This window comes from Mobula birostris, chromosome 4 (assembly GCF_030028105.1).
Source record: "Mobula birostris isolate sMobBir1 chromosome 4, sMobBir1.hap1, whole genome shotgun sequence".
Taxonomy (NCBI): Eukaryota; Metazoa; Chordata; class Chondrichthyes; order Myliobatiformes; family Myliobatidae; genus Mobula; species Mobula birostris.
This window is the reverse complement of record NC_092373.1, coordinates 169,945,613-169,973,309: the sequence shown is the minus strand read 5'-3', so window position 1 is coordinate 169,973,309 and position 27,697 is coordinate 169,945,613. Positions and strand designations below refer to the sequence as shown.

The 27,697-nt window shown below is 43.6% G+C and overlaps 1 protein-coding gene across 12 annotated transcripts in view; it reads right to left on the bottom strand.

Moving 5' to 3' along the window:
• Nucleotides 1–27,697, bottom strand: part of LOC140196738 (PDZ and LIM domain protein 5-like) — a 261,799-nt gene that overhangs the window by 159,215 nt on the left and 74,887 nt on the right. For all 12 annotated transcript variants that reach the window (XM_072256439.1, XM_072256443.1, XM_072256444.1 and 9 more), the window contains one exon: nt 14,738–14,889. In XM_072256439.1, coding sequence (XP_072112540.1) covers nt 14,738–14,889 — 152 coding nt within the window. The remainder of the gene's footprint in view (nt 1–14,737; nt 14,890–27,697) is intronic.

The following is a 27,697-nucleotide window of genomic DNA, read 5'->3' as shown; positions in this document are numbered from 1 at the left end:
TGCATTGTTCATGCAACAAACTATAATGAAAGATAGATAGTTACTTTATTGATCCCAAAGGAAATTACTGTGTCACAGTGGCATTACAAGCACAGATATAAATAATAAAGAGAAGTATAAATTATAAAAAATAAGTTACCACAAGCAGTCTAACAGGAGGGGGTCATTACTTCCCTGGCTATAGGTTGACTCATTATAGAGCTTAATGGCTGAGGGCAAGAATGACCTCAAATAGCACTCTTTGGAGCAGCGCAGTTGTCTGAGTCTATTACTAGACCTTGTTCGGCCAAGGTGGCATGCAGAGGGTGGGAGACATTGTCCAGAATTGCCAGGATTTTTGGCAGGGTCCTTTGTTCTGCCACAGCCTCCAGTGTGTTCAGCTTGACTCCAATTACAGAGCCAGCCTTTCTAATCAGTTTATTGAGCCTGCTGACATCACCTGTTTGATGGTAGGGCTATTTCCCTATCACACCTCCACACAGAAGACTGTACTGACAACAACAGACTGGTAGAGCATGTGAAGGAGAGGCCTGCATTCCCTGAAGAACCTCAATCTCCTCAGGAAGTACAGGCGACTCTGACCCTTCTTGTGCAGCCTCTGTGTTGGTACTCCATTCAAGTCTGCCTTTAAGGTGCATCCCCAGGTACTTGTAGGTCCTCACTATCAATCAACATTCTCACCCTCAATAGTAACAGGGAGCAGTACAAGCTTAGTCTTCCTAAGTTCCATCACCATCTCCTTTTGTCTCACTGTTGTTGAGCTGCAGATGATTCAGCTTGCATCATTTGACAAAGTCCTCCACCAGAGCCCTGTATTCATTCTCCCATCCTCCCTTTATAGGTCCAACTATTGCTGAGGCATCAGAAAATTTCTGCAGATGACGTGACTCAGTGTTGTACCTGAAGTCCGAGGTATATATCGTAAACGGGAAGAGAGCCAATACAGTCCCCCGTGGGGTCTAGTGCTACTTATAGCCATGTCTGATACACAGCTCTGAAGCCACACTAATGATTTATTAAAATAATCCAGAGCTGAAAGAGCAAAGTTACTGCTCCACAAGTTATTTTAATCACAATTCGCAGTTTTTTTAAAACCACGAGACTTATTTTAATTTTTAAAAAGTACAATTCCCCAATGTGCCCAATATTTGACACCAAATCAGCTCGAGATTCCATGAGGAAGGGCATCAATACCCTCATCTAGAAGTAGAAAGGGGAGAGGGAGGAGATCAGAAATTGGAGGCCAATTTCACTGCTGGAAGTAGATACAAGATCATTTCCAAGGCCATTGCCAGTCAATTCAAGTCTGCTCTGAGACAGGTAATCCACCAGCACCCAAACTGCACTGTGGCAGACGGGAAAATCTACAAGTGCCATGCACTGCTTAGGGATAACACCACCTATATTCAGGAAAAAGGAGTGGCTGCCTGCCTGGCCAGCTTGGACCGAATATTACATGTACATGATAGGTATGCTCTCCAAAACTGGTTTTCGGGGGTGGGGGGGAGAATTATGCTGAGAGGGGTTTTGGACCCTTTATATAAAAAAAGAACGTCGAGAAGTTGATCATGGTCTCTCTTCCACCCATTATAAATATTTATCTGGAGCACTGTGCATGCAGGGTCTTTAGCAGTGTCAGTGATCCCTCCAATCTGTCTAATAATCTCTTTGATCCCCTACCATTGGGCAGGAGGTACTTTAGCATTAGGACGAGAAATGGTAGGATGGGAGATGGGCAACAGCTTCTTCCATCAGGCCATAAGGCTACTGAAATCACTGCCGCCACCCAGACCTCATTATGTATGAAGCGTCAGTAGAATTATACTGTTTACTTGTCTTTAAAACTTGTATCACATGTGCAGTTTATTATTTATTAATGTATTTGTGGTAATATTACTTTATGTGTTGTGTGTGAGTTATATGTACTGTGTTATGCACCTTGGTCAGGACGAATGTTATCTCATTTGGCAGCACACATGTGTACAGCTGAATGACCATTAACTTGAACTGTCTGTGGTTGACTCTGGCCCCTGGCACCAGTTCAAGTTAATGGTCATTCAGAGCTACGCCACGCTCTTCAGCAACTGGCCCTAACCTATCCACTGCCTCCTTCACCGCCGCCAGATCTGAGGTACTGGGGATCTGAGCTGCATAACAAGAACTGGCTGGAGAAGGTTGGGAAGGTGAAACAAAAAGTAGATTGGTGGAAATGGTGTTCTCCGTCAATAACTGGGAAGAACTTGGTCATCAGGTGTGATCTGCTCTCAGGGTATTTGACGCAAGCATGGCCCGTTTCCCGCTCTTCTGCCTTGGTAATCATGCAGGATGCCTTTCAAGTTATTTAGAATCCAAGATGCAGCAAGCCCTATGGGTCAAGTTGCACAAGTCCCCAGTGAATGGGGGCAAAAGTGTAGCCAATGCTGAAGTCATCCTGATGATCACCTTTATAAGACCTTAAGATATAGCAGAAGTAGGCCATTCGGCCCATCGAGTCCGTTCCACCATTCAATCATGGGCTGATCCAATTCTTCCAGTCATCCCCACACCCCTTGATGCCCTGGCTTATCAAGAATCTACCTATCTCTGCCTTAAATGCACCCAATGATTTGGTCTCCACAGCCGTTTGTGGCAACAAATTCTACAGATTTACCACCCTCTCACTAAAGGAATTTCTTCGCATCTCTGTTCTAAATGGACACCCTTCAATCCTGAAGACGTGCCCGCTTGTCCTAAATTCCCCTACTTTGGGAAATAACTTTGCTATATCTAATCTGTTCATGCCTTTTAGCATTTGGAGTATTTCTATGAGACTCCCCCTCATTCTCCTGAACTCCAGGGAATACGGCCCAAGAGCTGCCAGACGTTCCTCATATGGTAAACCTCTCATTCCTAGAATCATTCTCGTGATTCTTCTCTGAACCCCCTCCAATCCTCTATCTTCCCACTAACTTTGGCTTCCTTGTATGCCCTCTCTTTTGCTTTTACTTTGCCTCTGACTTCACTTGTCAGCCACGGTAGTGTCCTTCTTCCATTCCAAAATTTCTTATTTGGAATATATCTGTCTTGCACTTCCCTCATTTTTCTCAGAAGCTCCAGCTATTGCTGCTCTAATGTCCTTGCTGCTAGTGTCCCTTTCTAGTCAACCTTGGCCAGTTCCCCTTTCATGCCACTGTAATTTGCTTTATTCCACTGAGGTACTGACTCACTGGAGTTTAGTTCCTCCTTCTCAAATTTCAAAGTGAACTCGATCATATTGTGATCACTGTTCCCCAAGGGTTCTTTAACTTTAAGCTCTCTTATCACACCTGGATCACTGCACAACACCCAATCCAGCACAGCCGATCCCCTAGTGGGCTCAACAACAAGCTATTCTAAAAAGCCATCCCTTAGACATCCTACAAATTCTCTCTCTTGAGGTCCAGTACTGGTCTGGCTTTCCCAATCCACTTTCATGTTAAAATCCCCAATGATTACCACGACACTGCCCTTCTGACATGCCTTTTCTATCTCCTGCTGTAATCTGTAATCCACATCCCGGCTGCTGTTCGGAGGCCTGTATACAACTGCCATTAGGGTCCTTTTACCCTTGCCATTTCTTAACTCATCCTATCTGATCCTACGTCATTCCTTTCTAATGATATGGCTGTATCAGGCAGTGTGTGGATACTTGGTACGTGGGCATCAAATGTTACTATATGCTATAGTCCTACCTGTCCAGGGTGTTGCAGTAGATAGGCCTTTCCCCATTACTGCACTAAGTCCCTGTTAGCTGGATGTTGCTGCACTGCCTGTCCTTTGCGGGAGAGAACTTCCAAAGGGGAACCTATAATTACAAATCCATCAGGCAGTGGTCAGTGCAGATCATACTGCAGACACAGTGGGACAGAAAGCTATGAGTACTATTAGTTTGCTTGCTGAGCAAACGATCCAAATCATCTGCCAGAATTTCCCATCAGCAAATTTGATCAACAATCCACAAGACTTTGCTTGATGGCGGTGAGAGGATTGGAGCCTTCCTGTTCCAGAAGTAAAGGCATACTCCTCCCCCCCCCCCACCTCCCAAACGATCAGTGTCCTTAGGACAGCTGCAGCAGGGAATAGACGGTCACCTAAGAAGCGTCGAGAATGATGCAAGGTTTCATATCCTCAGTTCATCCCCAGCAGCTGCATATCAAAGGACTCGATGATCAAGGGCTGTTCCCGTGGACACACACCAAGTGCTGATGGAAGGTCATCAACTCTGTGAAAGATGCCCTTTGGTCTGCCCGAAACTTGTTGGTCTTCCAGCACAACAAAATATCTGCAAGGGAATGCTGCCAACAGGCACATTCCAGACTGCAGGATTACGCGCTGAGGGACATAGTGAAGCTTGGTTCCGTCAATCCCAAGGCTCTGTGCCGAAGGACCTCGGCCTCGGCTCCTACTTCCACCACACATGGAGGGGCAGAATTCAGTGGGGAAGCCCCTCAAATAATGAAGTGTAGCACCCCCCCGCCCCAGGAGGACACACCACTGAATGTAACGACAATGAATGCAAAGTTTTTGCACGGTTTCTTTCTTTATATAATTTTTTCTTATGAATAAAGTCTATTCTTGAAATACAAAAAATTCTCACTTTGCATTTCAAAGCAAGGCACAGAAATCATACTGTGCGGGGATGTTTATTCTGGAGGGAAAAGAATTCCCTTTCTCAGAGTCAGGGGAAAAAAATGATTTATTTGTCTGCCCTACATTTGCTTCTCAAAATGAAAACCGAGAATGTTCCAACTAAAACATTGTCCAACACTCTATACTATGAGAAGTGAAATCACCATTCAACCAATGGCTTAGTGTTCTATTCATTGAAGTCATCCAAACAATTCAGATCTAGCCATCTTAAAAGACTTTTCACCACATTGGTTATGGTAATTAGTTCATTATTTATATATGTACTGAGATAGAGTCAAAGGTGTTTGTTTGCAAGCCACACAGAGTGATCCTTCCGTACATAATTAAACTGAGGCATAATTAAATGAAAACAAAATAATGCAAAAATATACTTCTACAGTCACATTGAATGTGCAGCACGGGCAAACAAAGTACAAGGGGCATCACAAGGTAGATTGAGAGATCAGAGCTCATCTCAGAGGTCCACTCAAGAAATGGACACAACAGGATAGATGCGATTCTTTGGCCTGATGGAATGTGTTCTCAATCTCTTGTATCTTCTGCATGATGGAAAGGGGATGGGGGGGGGGGTGGGGGAGAGAAGGGGATAAAAGAAGAGAGAATGACCGAAATGGGAGAGGTTCTTGAATATGTTAGCTGCGGTCACAAGGCAGCAGGAAGTGTAGACAGCCAGTAGGGGAACATTGGGCTGCATTCAGAACTTTCTGCAACTTCTTCTGTTCTTGGGCAGGACCATTACTAGACAGCCTGCAGTGCACCTGAATAGCATGTTTTCTATTGTGTTCCTGGAAAAATTGGTGAGGGTCATCAAGGATATACTGAACTTCTTTAGCCTTCTAAAGTAGGAGGTACTATCAGTCTAAATCATTGTCAATATCTCAGAATTTATTTTTCAGTTCAATAAGTTCAGTAAGAGATAAATCTCAAGATTGTAAATATTATACATACTTTGATAATAAATGTATTTTGAATCCCTCAACAGAACCCTCAAGAAGGTTTAGAAAGTGTCCTCGAAGAAAATAATGACATCAACGGTAAAAAGCAACAGTAACTCTTCGGAAACTTCTGCCCGTGCAAGTTCAAAGCAGAGTAACATTCAGAATGGCACTGAGAACATCAAGTCTATGCATCAGAAATAAATAAAAGTCTTATTTCTAATCCTGCATATTGTCAAAAGGAATGCCAGACTTCAATTACCTCATGATAAAGAAGACCAGAGAGGGGTATGAAAGAAGAGATTGGTTCGGAAGTCTAATCGCACATCTCTCACAAGTCCTTCCTAGAGCTGCTAAGTTCTCGGTCACTTAACTCCACTTCTCTCGGTTGTTCCTTTATTGTCACTTTAGCGTTTGAAAGCCATTATCATTGGAACAAATTTATTTCATCCAGAGAGGCACAATCTCAGGATAAGAGGTGGACATTTAGTAGAAGAAAAACATTCTTTCCTCAGCAGGTTGCAAGCCTTCAGATTACTATGGACGCTCAGTTGCTGAGTACTCTTGAGACTGAGTAATAAGTTTCAAATTCATTTACTTATCGCATGTACATCAAAACCTACAGGAAAATGTGTTATTTGCATTAATAACCAACATAATCCAAGGATGTTTGAGGATTGAACACACATGATCAACTGCAATATCAATCAGTGAAGCAAGTTCACAGTCCAACACTTCTCATCTCCATCAAACAAAATAATGCACGACAGTGTTATTGTCACTTCAGCATTTCTTCTTGCACTACTTCAGATTACACTTCAATCTCTGCACCATTCTGCTGTTTTGCATTCATGATTGTGGTTGTCATACACACTGTTGCTCTGTGAGCTTCATGTGAGTAAGGAATTTCATTGCATGTTGGTACATATCATATTTATTTATCACATGCACACTGAACAACAGTAAACTCTGTTGTTTGCATCCACTTTTGATGACAGGACCCCAAACACTAGAACTCGGGTCTCACTGATTCGTGTACCTAGGGAGGTTACTGTTGCACACGCCTCCTGCCTGCATGGAAATCCAATCTCAGAACTTGCTGGCAACTTGCTGAAATGGGGGCAGGAGGGGGGTTTTCAGTAGTCCTCATCCTCAGTGGTCTGCTGTCCTGACATCAGACCATGGGTGTCCTTTGTCCTACATCCACGTCACTGGCCTTCGAGTGTATTAGTGGAAGCCTAGACTCCAGGCAACCTACAACTCCCTCACATCGCTGTCCCTAAACCCTAACCAGACCCCTAATTCCCCATACTATCCCTAAAGACATACCTAGGAATTAAAAACCAACCAAGTCCAAGCCACAACCTCAATGGCAACTACAGTTCGGTGCCACAGTGACCAGAAAAATTTCCATCTGGAAGAATGCGTAGAAGAATGAAGGGAGATTTGATAGAGGTATACAAAATTAGGAGGAATATAGAGAGGGTAAATGCAAGCAGGCTCTTTTCAATGGGGGTGGGTGAGATACAACTAGAGGTCATGGGTTATGGATGAAAGGTGACATATTTAAATGGAACATGAGCAGGAGCTTCTTCACTCAAATGGTGGCGAGGGTATGAAGTAATACGCCAGCGCAAGTGGTGGATGTGGGTTTGATTTCATCATTTAAGAGAAGGTTGGTTAGGTACATGGATGGGAGGGGTATGCAGGGCTATGGTCCAGGTGCAGGTCGATGGGACTCAGCAGATTAATGTTTCAGCATGGAGTAGATGGGCCAAAGGAGCTGTGGTGTTCTATAAGACCATGAACTAGGAAAGTACATATAACAAACTAATCTGTTTCTGAATAGGACCAACATTTTCTGAAGGTATGATGTAGAAGCTATTGATTAGGATGCAGCTACAAGCAGAGAACAAAAATATTGATTATTTTGAAAAAGCCTTGATTTATTGATGAGAAAACATCGAAAGGATCTGTTCTCATGGAAAAATGAAAGTGACAAATATTGAAATTGCAAGTGTCTGCAAAAATACACTGTACTGTTACAGGCACTTGCAATTTCAATATTTGTCAACAGCTCTGCAAGCAGCCTGGAGCAAGACAACATTATCTTGTGTTACCAGGCTACAGAACTTCAAACTTGCTTTCTATTTATAAGCAGGCAGAATATCAGCATCAATGCTATTCAAAAGGTCAAGAGGTAGCCTTTCTTCAAGACTGCAGCACATGTTCTCCACAAGCCTCATTTACTTGTCTGAATTGGGAACTTCTCCCAACAAAACAAAATGAATGCAAATGCTCAGAGTGCCTAGATCCCGTGAGAAGGCAAATCCTCTGCTTCCCCTCCACCTTTAAACTTTGGTCACTGGTTGTATATAATCAGCAGCTCAGCAGCTTATTACTGGGCTACTTAGTGTCAGCTGGGGAAAGGCATGCAGGGGGAGACCTCCCTGCCATAAGTAATTCAAAGCCAAGGAATTTCACTGCAGGGAGACAAGATGCTTCTATACTAGTCTCATGCACTGGATAGTTTGCTTTGCTAAGTCTCAGTCCCCTGCCCTCTCTCTAACAACAAGTCACTTTAATTTTTTTTAAGTCTTAACCCAGTGTTGAAAGTGGCTCCAATACACTTAAGAACTTCAAACACCACCTCATCCCTGGACAGTGATAAACAGAACACACATTGACAAGGCACTGGTAAGGAGGCACAGGAGTATTCCGTTTCGGATGCCCTGCTGTAGAAAGATGCTATCACATTGGAAAATATGCAGAAAAGATTTACATGTGGGGGACTGAGTTATAAGGAGAAATTGAACAGGCTAGGACTTCATCTCTTGAAATACAGGAGACTAAGAGGTGTATAAAATCTTGAGGGACGGAGATGAGTGAATGTATATAGTCTTTCCCCCCCAAATTGGGGCATCAAAAACTAGAGGGAATGGTTTAAGGCAGGAAGGAGGAGATGTAATAAGAACTGAAGGAGCAACTTTATTTACTTACTTATTTATTTATAAACACGATAAGGGTGGTATCCATTTTGAACGAGCCACCAAAGCAGCTGAGAATGACACAATAACAATTTATAAAAGACAGTTGGACAAGTATGTGGATTAGAAAGGTGTAGAAGGTTATAGGTAAATGCTGACAAATGGGACTAGCTTGGATGTGACATCTTGGTTAGCACTGGCCATTTGGGCTGATGGGGGCCCATTTCTGTGCTGTATAACTTTATACATAACCCTTCCACTCTCCCTCAACTTAAACTTGTGCCCAACTCACTGAGGTAAACTGGGGAAAACACCTTCCTCTGGTCAAAACTGCTCAACTTTTGGGAACGTAGATTTGAGTGGAGTAGAAACAAGACCCAGACCACTGGAGACAAACAACTAATATCTGTATACTTCAGATAATCAAGTCTATTAACCTTTGTTGTCAGAGAAATACATCACAATTATGACTCTTACCAATTTTCAAAGACATCTCCTACCTAGATTCATCACAAAGTATGAGAACTACTCTGCCCAAGCCCAGCAGAAATTGCAGAGTTGTGAGTCAATCACAAATACCAGCCTCCCCTCCACTTCCTACTGCCTCAGGAAAGCAGCAAACATAAAGCCAAACCATCTCCCCCCTTCCACTTCTTCATTCTCTCTTCACTCCTCTTCAATCAGGCAGGAGATACAAGCTCAAAGGTATGTTCCACTTCTATCCCAGTATCAGACTCCTCAATGAATCTCCCACATGATGAACTCCGATAGAAAATGATGCTGGAGAAATTGTAATGGGAGATAAGGAGATGGCAGAGGAACTGAACGAGTATTTTGCATCAGTCTTCATTGAGAAGACATCAGCAGTATACCGGACACTCAAGGGTGGCAGGGAAGAGAAGTGTGCGCAGTCACAATTACGACAGAGAAAGTACTCAGGAAGCTAAATAGTCTAAAGGTAGATAAATCTCCTGGACCAGATGGAATGCACCCTCGTGTTCTGAAGGAAGTAGCTGTGGAGATTGCGGAGGCATTAGCGATGATCTTTCAAAAGTCGATAGATTCTGGCATGGTTCCGGAAGACTGGAAGATTGCAACTATCACTCCACTATTTAAAAAGGGGGCAAGGAAGCAAAAAGGAAATTATAGACCTGTTAGCTTGACATCGGTGGTTGGGAAGTTGTTGGAGTCGATTGTCAAGGCTGAGGTTACAGAGTACCTGGAGGCATATGACAAGATACGCAGAACTCAGCATGGATTCCTTAAAGGAAAATCCTGCCTGACAAACCTATTACAATTTTTTGAGGAAATTACCAGTAGGCTAGACAAGGGAGATGCAGTGGATGTTGTATATTTGGATTATCAGAAGGCCTTTGACAAGGGGCCACACATGAGCCTACTTAACAAGATAAGAGCCCAATGAATTACGGGAATGTTACATACGTGGATAGAGCGTTGGTTGATTGACAGGAAACAGAGAGTGGGAATAAAGGGATCCTATTCTGGTTGGCTGCCGGTTACCAGTGGTGTTCCACAGGGGTCAGCGTTGGGGCCGCTTCTTTTTACATTGTACATCAATGATTTGGATTATGGAATAGATGGCTTTGTGGCTAAGTTTGCTGATGATACGAAGATAGGTGGAGGGGCCGGTAGTGCTGAGGAAACAGAGAGTCTGCAGAGAGACTTGGATAGATTGGAAGAATGGGCAAAGAAGTGGCAAATGAAATACAATGTTGGAAAGTGTATGGTTATGCCCTTTGGCAGAAGAAATAGACAGGCAGACTATTATTTAAATGGGGAAAGAATTCAAAGTTCTGAGATGCAACGGGACTTGGGAGTCCTCCTACAGGATACCCTTAAAGTTAACCTCCAGGTTGAGTCAGTAGTGAAGAAGGCAAATGCAATGTTGGCATTAATTTCTAGAGGAATAGATTATAGGAGCAGGGATGTGATGTTGAGGCTCTATAAGGTGCTGGTGAGACCTCACTTGGGAGTACTGTGGGCAGTTTTGGTCTCCTTATTTAAGAAAGGACGTGCTGATGTTGGAGAGGGTACAGAGAAGATTCACTAGAATGATTCTGGGAATGAGAGGGTTAACATATGAGGAACGTTTGTCCGCTCTTGGACTGTATTCCTTGGAGTTTAGAAGAATGAAGGGAGACCTCATAGAAACATTTCGAATGTTGAAAGGCATGGACAGAGTGGATGTGGCAAAGTTGTTTCCCATGATGGGGGAGTCTAGTACGAGAGGACATGACTTAAGGATTGAAGGGTGCCCATTCAGAACAGAAATGCGAAGAAATTTTTTTAGTCAGAGGGTCATGGAATTTGTTGCCACGGGCAGCAGTGGAGGCCCAGTCATTAGGTGTATTTAAGGCAGAGATTGATAGGTATCTGAGTAGCCAGGGCCTCAAAGGTTATGGTGAGAAGGCGGGGGAGTGGGACTAAATAGGAGAATGGATCAGCTCATGATAAAATGGCAGAGCAGACTCGATGGGCCAAATGGCCTACTTCTGCTCCTTTGTCTTATGGTCTTGATCTCACAATCTACCTCAAAGTTGCCCATTCACTTCGCCTACCCGCACTGCACTCTCTGTAACTATAACATTACTGCGCATTGTCTTTTTGCTACGTAGATACACTTGTGTATGCTATCTAGATAACATGCAAAACAAACACTTCACTGTGGGGCACAAAATGCTGGCTGAACTCAGCGGGTAAGGCAGCATCTATTGAAGTGAATGAACAGTCAACATCTAGGGCCAAGACCCTTCTTCAGGACTGGAAAGGAAGAGGGAAGACACTAGAATAAAAAGGTGGGGGAGGGAAAAGAGGATAGCTAGAAGGTGTGTGTCTGTGTGTGTATATAAAAATATATATAAATAATAAATCTATTACTACTTTGGCAGGTTTGTAGAAACCTACTTCTGATACTAGGTCAATTCTTAAGTTAAGGTTTGACCATCTCTTGACAAAAAACATAGTAAAGAGTATGTGCGAAGCACATGGAGTAAGTTCCATGATCTTACTGAAAGATATGACATGCTTGAGAGGCTGAGTGGCCTCCTCCCAGTTCCCAGGATTGAAAAGGAGTCTCGGTTACTGTGAGGTTGTGGCTCTACGCCACCCTTCCGACTGCAGCTGGCCGACGTCACAATATGCATCGTGCCTGTAACTTCTCCAGAGTAGAGGTTCACTCCTCCAGAATTCACAGAACACAAAACAGTGCAGCACAGAGATTAGTTAGTTCCTCTGTCCATGGTGTCTGTGCCAAACGCTGTGCAAAATCTAAACTAATCTCACCTGCCTGCTTGTTCTCAATTCCCTGCCTGTTTGTGTACCTGTCTAAATGTCTCTTAAGTATTGTAAACATTAAGAATATTTGAACTAGAGGAGATAACTTCATACACTCCATCACAACCCTATGGACTCACTTTCAAGAATTCTTCATCTCATGTTCTTGATACTTATTTTTTTTTCTTTTTGTATTTGACCAGTCTATTGTACATTGCTATTTGTCTTGTTGGGTGCAGCCTTTCATTGATTCTATGGGGTTTCATTGTATTTACTGTGAATGCCCACAAGAAAATGAATCTCAGGGTTGTAAAAGGTGACATATATGTACTTTGGTAATACATTTACATGGAACTTTGAATTTGAACTTTGAACTTCAATAATTATGATCGACGTTAACAATAACCATACAACAATTACAGCACGGAAACAGGCCATCTCAGCCCTTCTAGTCCATGCTATTAAGACTGAATAAATAACTTCACTATTACTAACCCTACCAATTACATAATGAAAATAACATGAGCCAATTTTATGAAGTGCTGGTAGATTGAAGAAAACTTTAAGTCAAAAGGGAAAGTTGATTTTACACTCATTGTTCAAGAAAAAAATCTGCCTTGAGTCAGTGGTGGAGGTAGATACACTAGTGAAGTTTAACAGACTACTAGACATGGAGGAACTTAAGGTGGGGGTTATATGGGAGGCAGGGTTTGAGGGTCGACACAACATGTGGGCCGAAGGGCCTGTAATGTGCTGTACTATTCTATGTTCATATTTTTGTTATTTGCAAAGCAGTGATCACTCACTCAAAAGCAAACAAGCTAAAATGCAAAATGAATTAGAGTGTGTTTTCATCTGAATACCTACCTGGATCATAATCAAGGTGAAATGGAATTACAGTGATTTCTCTATAAGATAGAGTGTTAACAATAATAATAACAATAATCTAATAATAATAATAATCTAAAAGATGAGCTACTGATCTCCCTATCAATTTTGTCATGACTCTTGCATTTTACCTCCTCAATCTGGAACACTATATTCCGTTTCCTTCTTACTACCTGTAAGTACTTATGTATGCAATGACCCGTCTGGATGGCAGAATGAAAAACTTCTGCTTGTACCTCAGTACGTCACAACAATAAACCAGTTCCAATAAAAACCGCACCCACCTTGCAACCCTTGCACCCACGACTGATAGTATGCGATTCTGAGAGCCAGTAGGTTTTGCCTCTCCTGATCATTGACATCAATTTTGTATTCTCCATTTTGTACCTCACCAATTGCGCAGCTATCTTACAGGCAATGCACAGAATCTTACAATTATCCAAATTAAATTTAAGCATTTATATTACAAATAACCCAAGTACAATTTATAAGCCTTGCTCAAGAATGAGAATCAGGCCCCATAAGAATTTCAAAGGACAAGTACCCAGTTTAGCTTGGGTTGCATCTTCAGTTACCAATGATCAAGTTACTTTCAGAACAGAATCTGGACTTGCAGATCGGTGCTTTTAAACAGAGGAGCTGTTTGCCTTACAGGGTTCAAGATGTCAAAAGCATGCATTCCATCTTAATACTTAAAACATACAACTTACAATGAACTCTCAACACTTGGAATCTGATTTGCTTTTTATCATCACTCCCACAACTGCTAGAATAACAAACAGTGTGTTTTCATTTGAAGTGGCTATTACAATTCTAACAACTCTCCATTCAAACTCTAACTACCCGAACCCTCCTCTGCCACACCCTACCTTAACCCACACTAGCGTCAGGGAGAGGGATTTGGCTTTGCCGCTCACACCAGCTACAATGGGAGACAAGCTTCTGTGTGAAGTAGGCAACCTGTCATTTTTTCAGCGGAGAGTGCAGAGTTAAGAGAGGGAGACTATGCAAATTTCTCCGAGTAAACCCACGCTTTACAAGGGAAACATGAATACACAATGCTGCAGAAACTAAGGAAATTTCTACCCAAGGTCCATGAAGGCTAGGGGACTAGAAGGTAGATAATTTTTTCAATTATCATGCATTTGAGGACTGCGGGAACTGACAGAGAAGATGAGACCTGGGATGGATTAGCCATGATTATATTGAATGGCAGGGTCAGGTTTAATAGGTTGAATGGCCTACTACTGATCTTACTCCCTTGTGGTCATGGGCAGAGCTAACTGCTTCAACCAGCCAGAAAAAAAACTGTTAGGTCTCCTTCTCAACACACCCCCTCATCTGCACAACACTCAAATTGATAGTAAGCAATTCCCAGATTTTGTTCCCAATAGAGAAGGAATGAGGCCATTCATCCTCTCTACATTGCCACCATTCCAACAATTTACAGGGTAGCAGTAGACCTTGAAACTCCAGAAGACAACAATCACTCAATAAACCTCACACTCAGTTCAGTGAAATAGTTTTGTAAATGGCCTTTGCTGGAATAAATAATGTATCAGGAATAGTTTTACATACTTAATCGTGAGAAATTAGAAAGTGAGCCATTTATTAAAAACACCAATGTACTCCAACCAAATTCTTTGTATTAAATTTAATTCATCTCTGGTGTTAACTTGCTTATTTGTATAAAGAAAATCTCCCACACCCCAGAGCCCAACTTCACAGCTAAATTAAGAGATTTAGAGTCAACTAAACATAGCTTTATTGAGGAATCAATGACCTTGGACGAAGTGGGGGGCATCCGGTGCCTCTTCATTACTTATGCACTGGTGTGACCATTATTAAAGATGGTGACCCTCCCAATTTCACAAGCCAATTTCTAAACAAAACAATTCTCTTTTGATTCACAACACAAGCAATGAGAGTAGTTGGGTGCCAGAAACATGGATGACAGACGCTCACCTCTGAAGGATGAGTTTCAAAGATCCAGTGCAAGCCTTGATCATGTTCTGCGCTGCCAGATGAGCCATCCCCTCCGCGCTGACCCCGTCAATGGACAGAACCACATCTCCAACCTCAATACTGGCCTGCGCAGCTTTCCCACCTTCCGACAGCTGCAGAAAAGAAAAGAAATCAGCCACAAATGAAATGAATTTGAAGTTTACCATGATCAGTACCCAAAAAAAATGTGCACACAATATAGTGAGCTAAAGTAGCAAGTTGGAACCGTGAAGGGCTGTTAGACAGGCATGAACATGCAGGACTCACAACACGCTGGAGGAACTCAGCAGGTCGGGCAGCACCCGTGGAAACGATCAGTCAACGTTTCAGGGCGGAACCCTTCATCAGGAAATATGCAGGAAATGGAGGGATAATGACTATGCACAGGCAGAAAAGATTTGGATTGATTCAGCATTGTGCTTGTCACAGACATTGTGAGTGAAAGGACCTGATCCAGCACTGTACAATTTAATGTTCTACCTGGCATCAATTTGATTTCATTTGTATCCTAATCTGTTAGGTGGGTCTGTGTAAGCAAATTATACAATATTTTGCAGACTACACAACATTGGCAACACATTACACAGTGGACCTTAACTGCCCTTACTCATCTCACACTAAATCGGAGAAATTTCAATTGCTCTATTTAACACCATTCCACCTTCATTGGTATTGAGGCCAAAACACAAATGATTGAATAACTCAAGCAACACACATAAAAATTGCTGGTGAACGCAGCAGGCCAGGCAGCACCTATAGGAAGAGGTACAGTCGATGTTTTAGGCCGTGACCCGAGTCCTGATGAAGGGTCTCGGCCCAAAACATCGACTGTACCTCTTCCTATAGATGCTGCCTGGCCTGCTGCATTCACCAGCAATTTTTATCTGTGTTGCTTGAAATTCCAGCACCTGCAGATTTCCTCTTGTTTGCATGATGGAATAACTCAGCCCTTCTAGCAGTTATCTGAGGAAAGGGAAGCCCCTGTTTCAATGTTTTCACTCAGTCCCGATGAGAAGTCGTTGGCCCGAAATGTTGACTGGTTTCCCTTCTCTACAGATGCTGCTTGAACCACTGAGTTCATCCAGCAATTTTCTCTCTTCCCAGTTCTGTTGAAGGGTCTTAGAGCTGAAGCATTGAATTGTTTGTCTTGCCAGAGACTGCTGGACCTGCTGAGTTTTCTCAGTACTTTGTTTTAATTTCAGATTTCCAGTATCAGCAGATTCATTCTGTTTTCAGCTCCCTGGCCTAGCACTGTGCAGATGACATTGGCAACAACAACGATCTTTACAGCTTGCCCTGAGGAGGCAGCAAAAATCTACAGTGAGTGTCTCATCCAATAATGCAGTACCTCTTAAGTTTTGCGGCTTAAGGCGTGAGGCTTGAACTCACAAAAGGCAGTATCAGACAGTGAAGGTGGTCATCAGGAATTACAGCTGCTTCTTGATCAGCTGGGTAAGAGTGTGAGGATTGGCAAATGGAGTTTCATTCAGATACGTGCGAGGTATGCATTTCAGGAAGTCAAACATGGATAGGACCTTCACAGTGAACATCAGAGCCCAGAGGAGTGTGGCAGAACAGAAGGACCAAGGAGCACAAGTACCTAGTTTGCTCAAACTAGTGTCATCAGCAGACAGGGTGGTCAGAAGGCTTTCGGTGCATCGACCATAAATCAGGGCACCAAGTATAGAAAGCTGGGACGTTATGTTGCAGTTGTACAAGACATTGTTAATCTGTGCTTGGAGTGTTTTGTCCAGTTTTGGTTCCGTGCAGTAGGAGATTTCAAAAGGGCTTAGGAGTCTGTCTTTTTCCCAGGGCCAGGGAGTCTATAACCAGGGGGGCAAAAGCTTACGGTGAGAGGGAAAAGATTTAAAAATCACCTGAAAAGTAACTTCTTCATGCAGAGGTTGTTGCATATATGGAACGAACTGTCAGAGAAAGTGGTTGAGGCAGGTAGAATAAAGTAATGTAACAGGTACATTAATAGGAAAGTTAGAGGGGAACATGCCATAAACATGGGCAAATGGGACCATTTTAGATGGACATCTTGGTCAGCAGGGACTAATTGGGCTGAATGGCCTGTTTCAGTGTTGTTGGACTCTAAGACTCCTTCTATGAAGTGCTTGGTGAATCTGTGGGTTACACACTTAAAGCTGAATGGTAAGGATTCAATGACAACGGCAGAACATTGAGGGAAAGTACCATTCTGCTTTTTCCAGACCATATTATGCAGGGAGACAGGAAGTTGCAATCAATATCTATTTCTCAAGTATTGTTAAGGAGTACCACAGGAGAATTCCATGCTTTGTACAGCACAGACCCTGTCTTCCCAATTTATTATCCTGCAAGTGCAAATCTACTTAAGCTGTTTTGGAAGCTTCCACTCATGTATGAAGATGATTAAGTCACTCAGTGCACCTGCTAGCATTTATCACGTCACATATTAGCACTGAATCAGCAACCTTTGCTTGACAGCAAATGTGGAGATTTACAGCCTTTCACTTTAGAATGGCAGATAGCAAATTGTGGGGGAAATGATGGAGAGCAACAGAAACACATGTTACCCAGTTCCTTTATGGCCTTGACCAATATTTAAAAGCATACCCTCTGCCTGTTAATAATGGGCTTTGAGAAATCCGTGATTTATCTCAACAAAACACATTTGAGCAATATGTTTAGGTACCTAACACATGGGTTTAAACAAATCCTCCCCAGATTGTTGTGCTGCAAAAACTGTGGATCATACAACCTCAGGCAACGGATGGGATTATTTGACCTGCTCCCAAGGTGACTGAGCTCCCTCAGGCCTCTACTGCAAAGGAGAGGATCATCCGACCTGCTCCCTCAGTACACTCCAAGGCCTTGCAGCAATGAACTGCAAGCACCAGCAGATGAGTATTTTGGAGGGTATGACAGTAACGAAGTGAAAGACTCTATAGAACTTGCTAGCAAAATGTTTAAGTTACAGGATGAACAACCGAAGTTGGTTGGTTTGGCCAATTGACCCAGAGGTGAGTTCAAATGCGAACCCAGCAGCTGACGAAAAAGTAACTAAATAAATCTAGAATAAGCAAACCAGTAACAACAAACCCCAAGAAACCAGAGCAAAAACAAAGCAGACTCCTTGAAGAACTCAGCAGGTCAAGCACAATCTGTGGAGACATTTGGTAAATCATAAATTGATTTATTATTGTCATCTCTATCAAGGTACAGTGAAAACTTTGTTTTGTCTGTCATTCATTCAGATCATTTCATTACAACACTGCATTGAGTTAGTACAAGGGAAAAGCAATAACAGAATGTAGAATGTACTATAGAGTTACAGTTGCAGAGAACGTACAGTGCAAGCAGACAAAATGGTCCAAGGCCAAGCGGCGGTAGTGTGTCAGGTCAAGGTTCCATCCTAACATAGAAGCGGTCTGGTCAATAATCCTGTAACAGTGATATGCAAGGACTGGATGCTTCTTGACCTGCTGAATTCTTCCAGTAGTTTAGTTTTTGCTGCAGATTCCAACACCTGGAGTCTCGTGTGCCCATGTCACCATAAAACTGCTGGATTGTTGTGAAGGGCACCTGGTTCACTTGTTTCACCTCAGAAAGCAACTGCTGCTTGCGCTCAGTGTGGCCCAAGTCCCCACAGATGCAACAATGAAGATGCCATCTGCCTCAATAAGGCTAATTAGAAATGAACAATAAATGCTGATATTGCCTGCCATACCCACATCCCATAGATACCTTGAAAAAAATGTTTTTTGTTTAAACTTTAAGATGTGATCCCATCATGTTCCCCCTCAATTGACCATAGCCACTGGTCAATTGCAAATTACCAAAATAAAAAGGTCAGTATTACTCTGGTTCAATTGTGCCATCTTGAATGCCGCCATGAGCTACATCTTTCTGAATTTCATTTGGTGACAGGCTGAGTGACAAGTTGCAAGGACAATGGGTTTGAACGAACAATACTGTACCTACCAATTAGGGTTTGAAGGAGCATTGTCAAAAATCACATTCCAAGCTCTATGCATGACAAGATAACGCATACTTGCCACCGAGCACAAGCTCCAACCCTCAAAAGACCCTAAAAAAGTGAGGAAGGACATGATTACACTCGAGAATGCATAGAGGGGATTCACCAAAATGCTGCCTGGATTGGAGAACTTTAACAATGGGAGAGAAATTGGATAGGCTGGGATTGTTTTCATATTGTGAAACAGACTGATTTGATGACCTGACAGAGTATGTAAGATTATACAAGGTATAGATAATGTAGATAGTTGAAGAAGCAAGTATTTTAAAGGAGTTCTGAAGGGCAAATTACTAACCCCACTCTCCAACCCCTCCCAAATGGTTGATATCTAAATTGTCAGTAAGGTGATGAAATCAGGTATAATTATGTTCAAAAGGAATTTAGATAGATGCTAAGAAGGATACAATGCTTACATAGCCAAAAGGGATTAGTTAGATGGACAAGGTTGGCATTTCGGCATTAGATGAGGTGAGCCAAAGAGCCTATTTCTATGCTGAATCTGCCTGTGACTTTATGACAGATGTAACATTGTTATGTGTTTAAGTTATTACACATCCCTTTTAAAACCAAGTTGCTCCCCTTTAAGGATGGCTAGTAGTTCAGATGTTCAATAAAGAAAAGCAGCCCTTTTTAACACAATATATTAGTATAATCACAAGTATAAGTCATTCTGCAACAGTAACTTGTCACATGCCCCACCTTGCACAGGGGATGGTGCAGCATACGCCAGCCTTCCATTCCATGAACTGAAACCAATTCGAATGGACGCCACTTTTCCCATTATTGCCTTCCAATAACGTGACCTCATGGTCAACCTCAGGCGTTCAAAAACAGCTTGGCTGATGTCAGCACAAAGTGAAATGTCAGCCTGTCCTGATACAGAGATAGTTAGATGTAATCCTCTACCCAAGATGACAAAGTGACGTAATACTATTTATTTCTGTACTCCTCAGGCAAGCAGATTGCCCGGCATCACTGTTAAAACCTCCAGCACTAAAAGAGCACTTTCAGCCTATTGTGCTGGTGAAGAAAGCACTAACAATCTGCTGGAAGAACTCGATGGTCAAGAAGCATCTGTGGGAGGAAAGGAATTGTCCACGTTTTGGCTTAAAACCCTGCATCAGCGGTGGAGGCTGAGGGGAAGCCTGATTTAAAAAACGCTTAAAATTATAAAAGGCACAGACAGAGTAGATAGCCTGCATCTTTCTCCCAGGGTTTAAGTGACTAACTCTAAAGGACCTTCATTTGAGGTGAGGGGGGAGAAGTTCAAAGGTGGTAGTGTCACAGAAACATAGATACAGACCCTTTGGTCCAAGTGTCTGGCAACTATGGTGCCAAGCTGTACAGGGATAGTTTTTTTTTTAAATATACTGTGAGTGTTGTTGATTTTTTAAATTATTCTAACTTTTAGTAATTTGTTATGCCTCTACTGTACTGCTTCTACAAAACAAATTTCATGACTAACGTTAGTGACAATAAACCAGATTCTGGTGGGTACCCGGAATCTGCTGCCAGGTGTGTTAATGAGACCATAAGATATAGGAGCAGAAGTAGGCCATTCGGCCCATCGAGTCTGCTCCACTATTCAATCATGGGCTGATCCAATACTCCCAGTCATCCCCACTCCCTTGCCTTTTCCCCATATCCTTTGATGCCCTGGCTAATCAAGAACCTATGCTGCTGGAGGGAGAAGTAATGCAGACTTTTAGGTGGCTATACAGAGAATGCAGGGATATGGGCCGTGTGCAGGCAGAAGGGATTAGGTGTCATTAGCTTAACTCGCTCAGCACTTCATGGTGGCCCAAAGGGCCCTGTTTCTATGTCCTACAGTCAATGTTCTAATCCTTCTGATAATTTTCCTCATTCCAAGTCCTTTAGTTATTGAACTCAGAGAAACGGGTCATTTCTATCATCACTCTAAGCCTTCCATAAATTTTGTATATCCCAACCTCTCCTCAGCCTCCCTTATGCCAAAGAAAACAACTGAGGAAGTCTGCTCTCTTGACTAAAATTCCCCAGCTTTAGCAACAATCTATCTGACCTTCTCTCACTTAAAAGCTACCACTCAAAAGTGTTTGAAGCAGAAATACATCAGAATCTTGGATGAGTAGTTCAAGGCTACAGACCGAGAGCTGGAAAAAGGAATTAACCCCAATACCTTCTTTTCTGCCTTGCATGCTGTTTTTAAACCTGCCCCTTAACTTTCTGCAGTCAAAAACAACCCAGGTTCTCCACAAACATGAGAAAAGCTGCAGATGCCAGAAAGCCAAATCAACACACACAAAATGGCAGGCCAGGCAGCATCTATGGGAAAAGAGTAAACAGTCGACATTAAAGACTGAGACCCTTCATCAGGACTGGAAAGGAAGAGGAGAAGTCACAGTAAGGAGGTGGAGTGAGGGGAGAAACAAGTACAAGGTGGTAGGTGATAGGTGAAACCGGGAGGAGGGGGGGAGGAGGGGTGAAGTAAAGAGCTGTGAAGTTGATTGGAGAAGGGCGAATCTGATAGGAGAGGACAGAAGAAAGCAAGGAGAAGCACCAGAGGGAGGTGACGGGCAGGTAAGGAGATAAGGTGAGAGAGGGAAACAGGGATAGGGAACGGTGGGGGGGGGGGGGGGGAGGGTGTGGGGGTAATTATCAGAAGTTCCAGAAATCGACGTTCATGCAGTCAGGCTGGAGGCTACCCAGATGGAACATTAGTCGCTGCTCCTCCAACCTGAGTGCGGCCTCATCGCGGCAGTAGAGGCCGCCGTGGACTGACATGTCGGAATGGGAATGAGAAGTAGAATTGAAATGGGTGGCCACTGGAAGATCCTGCTTTTTGTGGCGGATGGAGTGCAGGCCTTCCAATCTACGTCAGTTCTTATTGATATACAGGAGGCCACACTGGGTGCACCAGATACAGCAGGTGATCTCAACAGACTCACAGGTGAAGTGTCACCTCACTTGGAAGGACTGTTTGGGGCCCTGACTGATAGTGAGAGAGGAGGTGTAGGGGCAGGTGTGGCACTTGTTTTGCTCGCAAGGGTAAGTACCTGGTGGGAGATCAGTGGGAAGGGACGAATGGACAAGGGAGTCATATAGGGAGTGATCCCTGCGGAAAGCAGAAAGAGGGGTGGAGGGAAAGATGTGCTTGGTGGTGGGATCCCATTGGAGATAGCAGGTTAGAGATTTATGTGTTGGATGCAGAGGCTGATGGGGTGATAGGTGAGGACAAGAGGAACCCTATCCCTAGTGTAGTGGTGGGAGGATGGGGTAAGGGCCAACGTGTGCTATATTGAAGAGTGGTGAAGGCAGTGTTGATGGTGGAGGAAGGGAAGCCCCTTTCTTTGAAGGAGGACGAGATGGGAGAGGCCTTTGATTACACTGGCTGTTTTATCAAGGCAACGAGAATTGTAGACAGAGTCCACAGAAAGGAAACTTGCCCAAATATCAGGACTAAAACAGGAAAAATATCAGGACTAAAACAGGGGAAGGCAGCATTAAAAACTAAAGACTCGTACAATGTAAGAACACAGGCTTCAAAGAATAATTGGACTAGAGTAAGGAAGGGCAAATTTGAAATCAAACTGATCAGACAACACTTTGAATCCTGACAAAGGGTCTTGGCCTGAAACATCAACTGTTTATTCCCCTTCATAGATGCTGCCTGATTTTCTGAGTTCAATTATTTTGTGTGTTGCTCAAGATTTGTAGCATTTGTAGAATCTCTTGTGATTTGATCACTGTGCAATGATTACTCATATATAGTACTGTGACAGTTCCGGGGAATGTATTTCAGGTGATCCTAAAAGGTGTAGCTAATATAAAAATATACAGCATGGAAATGGGCTTTTTCAGGTCAAATGATTCACGCCAACCAAGGTTCTGACCTGAAACAGTCCCATTTCTTCGTGTTTGACCCGTATTCCTCTAAACGTTTCCTACCTATGTACTTATCCAAATGTCTTTCACATATCGATGCTCTACCTGCCTTGACCACTTCCTCTAGCAGCTTGTTCTATATGCCTACCAAACTCTGCATGAAGTAGTTGCTTCTTAGGTCTCTTTTAAAATTGTTTCACTCACACATTAGCCCTACACCCTCTAGTTGTGGTTCATTTTCCTCTAAGAAATAGTGCGTAGGGATGAGTGGTAAAATTTTTGGGGGGGGGGGGGGAGGGGTTGGTGGGAATGTGGGGAAAATAAAATGGGATCAGTCAGTGTGTTTGATGGGTGTTACAGACTCAGTGGGTCAAAGGACCTGTTTCCATGCTCTGTAACTAACTGCAAGACTGATGAAATCCAAGCAAATGCTGTCCTTGTCTCTTTTTTTTTTACAAAGAACTTCCATCATTAGTTAAAGTCTTGAGGAGCAGGCTCCAGCACCAACAGTCAAGTGTAGCAGGTCAACACACTACAAGATCTCAATCTCTTAATTTACTCACTGGGGATACCTGAGCCTGATTGAAACCAGCCTTCATCAAGAGAACTAGTTATTGTAGCAGCTGAGCTTCATCTTGCTACTCTTGCAAAACGACTACAGAATTCAATGGCTAACTCATTCAAATCAAAACTCTTGCCTTTTGACCTTTCTCACTATTTTGACTCAGACTTCAAGCACTTGGACAGCAAATAACCAAGTAAACTTAATTCATCTGCACAGTGATGGCTGTGCATCAGCTGATAATACTCCAAGTCTGACTTCAAGTCCCATAGCCAAGGAACCTTATGACCAGGTGTAAGAACTGATGGGATCCCAGTTTACGATCTCTTCTGAAAGATGGCACTTTGAGCATTACTGCATTGGAACAATACACAAAACACTGGAGAAACTTAGTGGGGTATACAGAATATATGGAGGGAAATAGACCGTTGAGGTTTTGGGCCAAGACCCTTCAACTGGGTCAGGGGTCAGATGTTTGGGTGGACATTACTCCAAAGGCTTTGACTTTGAAACCTTGCATCAGGACCCAAAGCAAAACATCGACAATTCCTTCCCCGCCCCACAGATACTGCTCGAATTGCTGTGTTCCTCCAGCAGATTGTTTGTTAGCTCCATATTCCAGCATCCAGTTTCTTGTGTCGCAATAACTTTTCTGGTTAAAGCACTAACTTTCAGATGAGATATTAGAGCAAAGTTCAATTTCCTCCAGAACAGGGGTTCCCCAACCTTTTTAATGCCATGAACTCCTACCATTAACAGAGGGATCCGTGAACCCCAGGTTGCGAGCCTCTGCTCTGGAATGTAGACCCAGGGATCCTATGGCCTGACAACGAAGAACACAGCTATATGATCAACACACATCCCTCAAACACTGAAATAACATTAGCTTGTCACTGCCACATTGCTACATGTGCTGACTTGGTGGGTCTGAAAAATTAGCTGCCATATTTCTTATGATGCAACAGAGACTACTGTTTTGCCAAGTACTCTGCAATGCCCAGTCTCATGAAAGGTTTGCCACTAAAGCAACTTCTTTGCAAAACCACTAATCACTGCCATGAGCAGCCTGCTGGAGGAACTCAGAGTTGAGTAGTATCTGTGAGGGCAGAGAAGTGGGGGTTTGAAGGTTGAAATTGTTGATGTTTTAGGCTCATCCAAAAGATCATATGTTGCTCCATATTCCACTATGTTGCTAAATTTCATCTGCAATTTTGATCAATTTCAGAACTCTGTATCACAAGGTCAATAGTATAGCTTTTACAACGAAACTGAAGGAATTCTGTGGATCAGGCGAAGTTACACTTGAAGCATCAACCATGCCTTTGCCTCCCACAGATGCTGCCTGACCTATTGAGTACTTAAAGTAGTTGGATTTTTGATCCAGATTCCAGCTTTTGCAATTGCTTGTGCGTCCAGTCAGTGTAATCATTGCATTCCACTGCAGGGTGTTTGCCTCATCGTGCACACCGTTTCACAATTGCCTTTGGACACAAGATCCAGATGATGCAATCTGGGACAACACACAAAATGCAGGAGGAACTCAACAAGTTAGGTAACAATTACTGGAATGTAATGAACTTAATGATTCAGGTTACGAACTTTCATCGAGACTGGTCCAGATGAAAGGTCTTGGCCTGGCGCGTCAGCTGTCCATTTCCCTCTACAGACCTGTTGAGTTTCTCCAAAGTCTTGCGTATTGCTCCGTAACAATGGGGTTACCCCTGCCACATCTGGAGACAAACTGGAGCTGTCCGAAATTGCTCAAACAATTGAAGTTCTTCCAGAGTAATTTGGGAAAGAAAGTTAAGCCTTATATTTAATGGTCAGTGAAATTGCCTGATAAGGAATGGAAATTGTACTAAAGAAAGTTTAATGATGAAAGTGTTCTGTAACCCTGATATCAAAATTGGCATCAAACAAGCCATAAATCAAAATGACATCAGCACTGAGACTTAAGGTACATCTGGTTAATTGAGATCAAGACAACAACTTATGAGCAAATCATAAAATGTGAAACTGGAGAACATCTGGCAGACAGAATCAAAACCTGCCAAACATACTCTAGTTGGGAATCATCAGCATGTAGAGTGGTGCAGCGGGGAGAGCTGTTGTCTCACTGCACCAGAGACCAAGTTTCAGTCCTAACCTCAGGTGCTGTCTATGTGGAGTTTGCTTATTGGCAACTGAGAATGAGCTCCAGTGCAGATGGGTGGTAGGATATGAGGACATGGAGGAAGAGAATGGGTAATGGATAAAGTATGGGATTGTCTGGACTCAACGGGCCGAATGGTATCCTGCATGTCAAAAGAAAATGTGAACTAAGAGAAAGTAGCAGAAACCACAGATATACTCAAGACACACTTAGACAGACACAAAGAGATCCAGACCACGTACAGGCAGGTAGAATTATCTTTGTACCACGGTTGGTGCAGGTATAGAGGGCTGAAGGGCCTGTTCCTATTCTGTTCAACCTCAGCTGGTGTCACAGCAAAGAACTGGTGGGCTTTCTTTGTTAAAGTAACACACATAAAAGTTGCTGGTGAACGCAGCAGGCCAGGCAGCATCTCTAGGAAGCGGCGCAGTCGACGTTTCAGGCTGAGACCCTCGTCAGGACGAACTGAAGGAAGAGTGAGTGAGGGATTTGAAAGTTGGAGGGGGAGGGGGAGATCCAAAATGATAGGAGAAGACAGGAGGGGGAGGGATGGAGCCAAGAGCTGGACAGGTGATTGGCAAAAGGGGATACGAGAGGATCATGTGACAGGAGGTCCGGGAAGAAAGACGGGGGGGGGGAAGAACCAGAGGATGGGCAAGGGGTATATTCAGAGGGACAGAGGGAGAAAAAGGAGAGTGAGAGAAAGAATGTGTGTATAAAAATAAGTAACAGATGGGGTACGAGGGGGAGGTGGGGCCTTAACGGAAGTTAGAGAAGTCGATGTTCATGCCATCAGGTTGGAGGCTACCCAGACGGAATACAAGGTGTTGTTCCTCCAACCTGAGTGTGGCTTCATCTTTACAGTAGAGGAGGCCGTGGATAGACATGTCAGTATGGGAATGGGATGTGGAATTAAAATGTGTAGCCACTGGGAGATCCTGCTTTCTCTGGCGGACAGAGCGTAGGTGTTCAGCAAAGCAGTCTCCCAGTCTGCGTCGGGTCTCGCCAATATATAAAAGGCCACATCGGGAGCACCGGACGCAGTATATCACCCCAGCCGACTCACAGGTGAAGTGTTGCCTCACCTGGAAGGACTGTTTGGGGCCCTGAATGGTGGTAAGGGAGGAAGTATAAGGGCATGTGTAGCACTTATTCCGCTTACATGGATAAGTGCCAGGAGGGAGATCAGTGGGGAGGGATGGGGGGGACAAATGGACAAGGGAGTCGCATAGGGAGCGATCCCTGCGGAATGCGGGGTGGGGGGGGGGGGAGGAGATATACTGCGTCCGGTGCTCCCGATGTGGCCTTTTATATATTGGCGAGACCTGACGCAGACTGGGAGACTGCTTTGCTGAACACCTACGCTCTGTCCGCTAGAGAAAGCAGGATCTCCCAGTGGCCACACATTTTAGTTCCACATCCCATTCCCATACTGACATGTCTATCCACGGCCTCCTCTACTGTAAAGATGAAGCCACACTCAGGTTGGAGGAACAACACCTTATATTCCGTCTGGGTAGCCTCCAACCTGATGGCATGAACATCGACTTCTCTAACTTCCGCTAATGCCCCACCTCCCCCTCGTACCCCATCTGTTACTTATTTTTATACTCACATTCTTTCTCTCACTCTCCTTTTTCTCCCTCTGTCCCTCTGAATATACCCCTTGCCTATGCTCTGGTTCCCCCCCGCCCCTTGTCTTTCTTCCCGGACCTCCTGTCCCATGATCCTCTCATATCCCCTTTGCCAATCACGTGTCCAGCTCTTGGCTCCATCCCTCCCCCTCCTGTCTTCTCCTATCATTTTGGATCTCCCCCTCCCCCTCCCACTTTCAAATCCCTTACTAACTCTTTCTTCAGTTAGTCCTGACGAAGGGTCTCGGCCTGAAACGTCGACTGCACCGCTTCCTAGAGATGCTGCCTGGCCTGCTGCGTTCACCAGCAACTTTTATGTGTGTTGCTTGAATTTCCAGCACATGCAGAATTCCTGCTGTTTGGCTTTCTTTGTTAACTGTTCAGAGAGAATCAGTTAGCCTGCCAGTTTTCAGAATCCACAATGTCTAAGAATGCCCCACTTACGTACCAACGCAAGCTAAATGAAGACCTCCTTCAACCACAAACTCAACGACGCACAAATTAGCTGCTATGTTGCCCACATTGATCAATACACCACTAGTCACGGCCTTCCAGTCTGAGAGACAGCCTTCCACCATCCCTCACTGCTTCCTACCATCAAGACAATTGTGTATTCAGTTAGCCTGTTTTCCCCGAATATTGCGCGAAGTAACCTTCCATACAGGCCTATGGGAACATATTATTG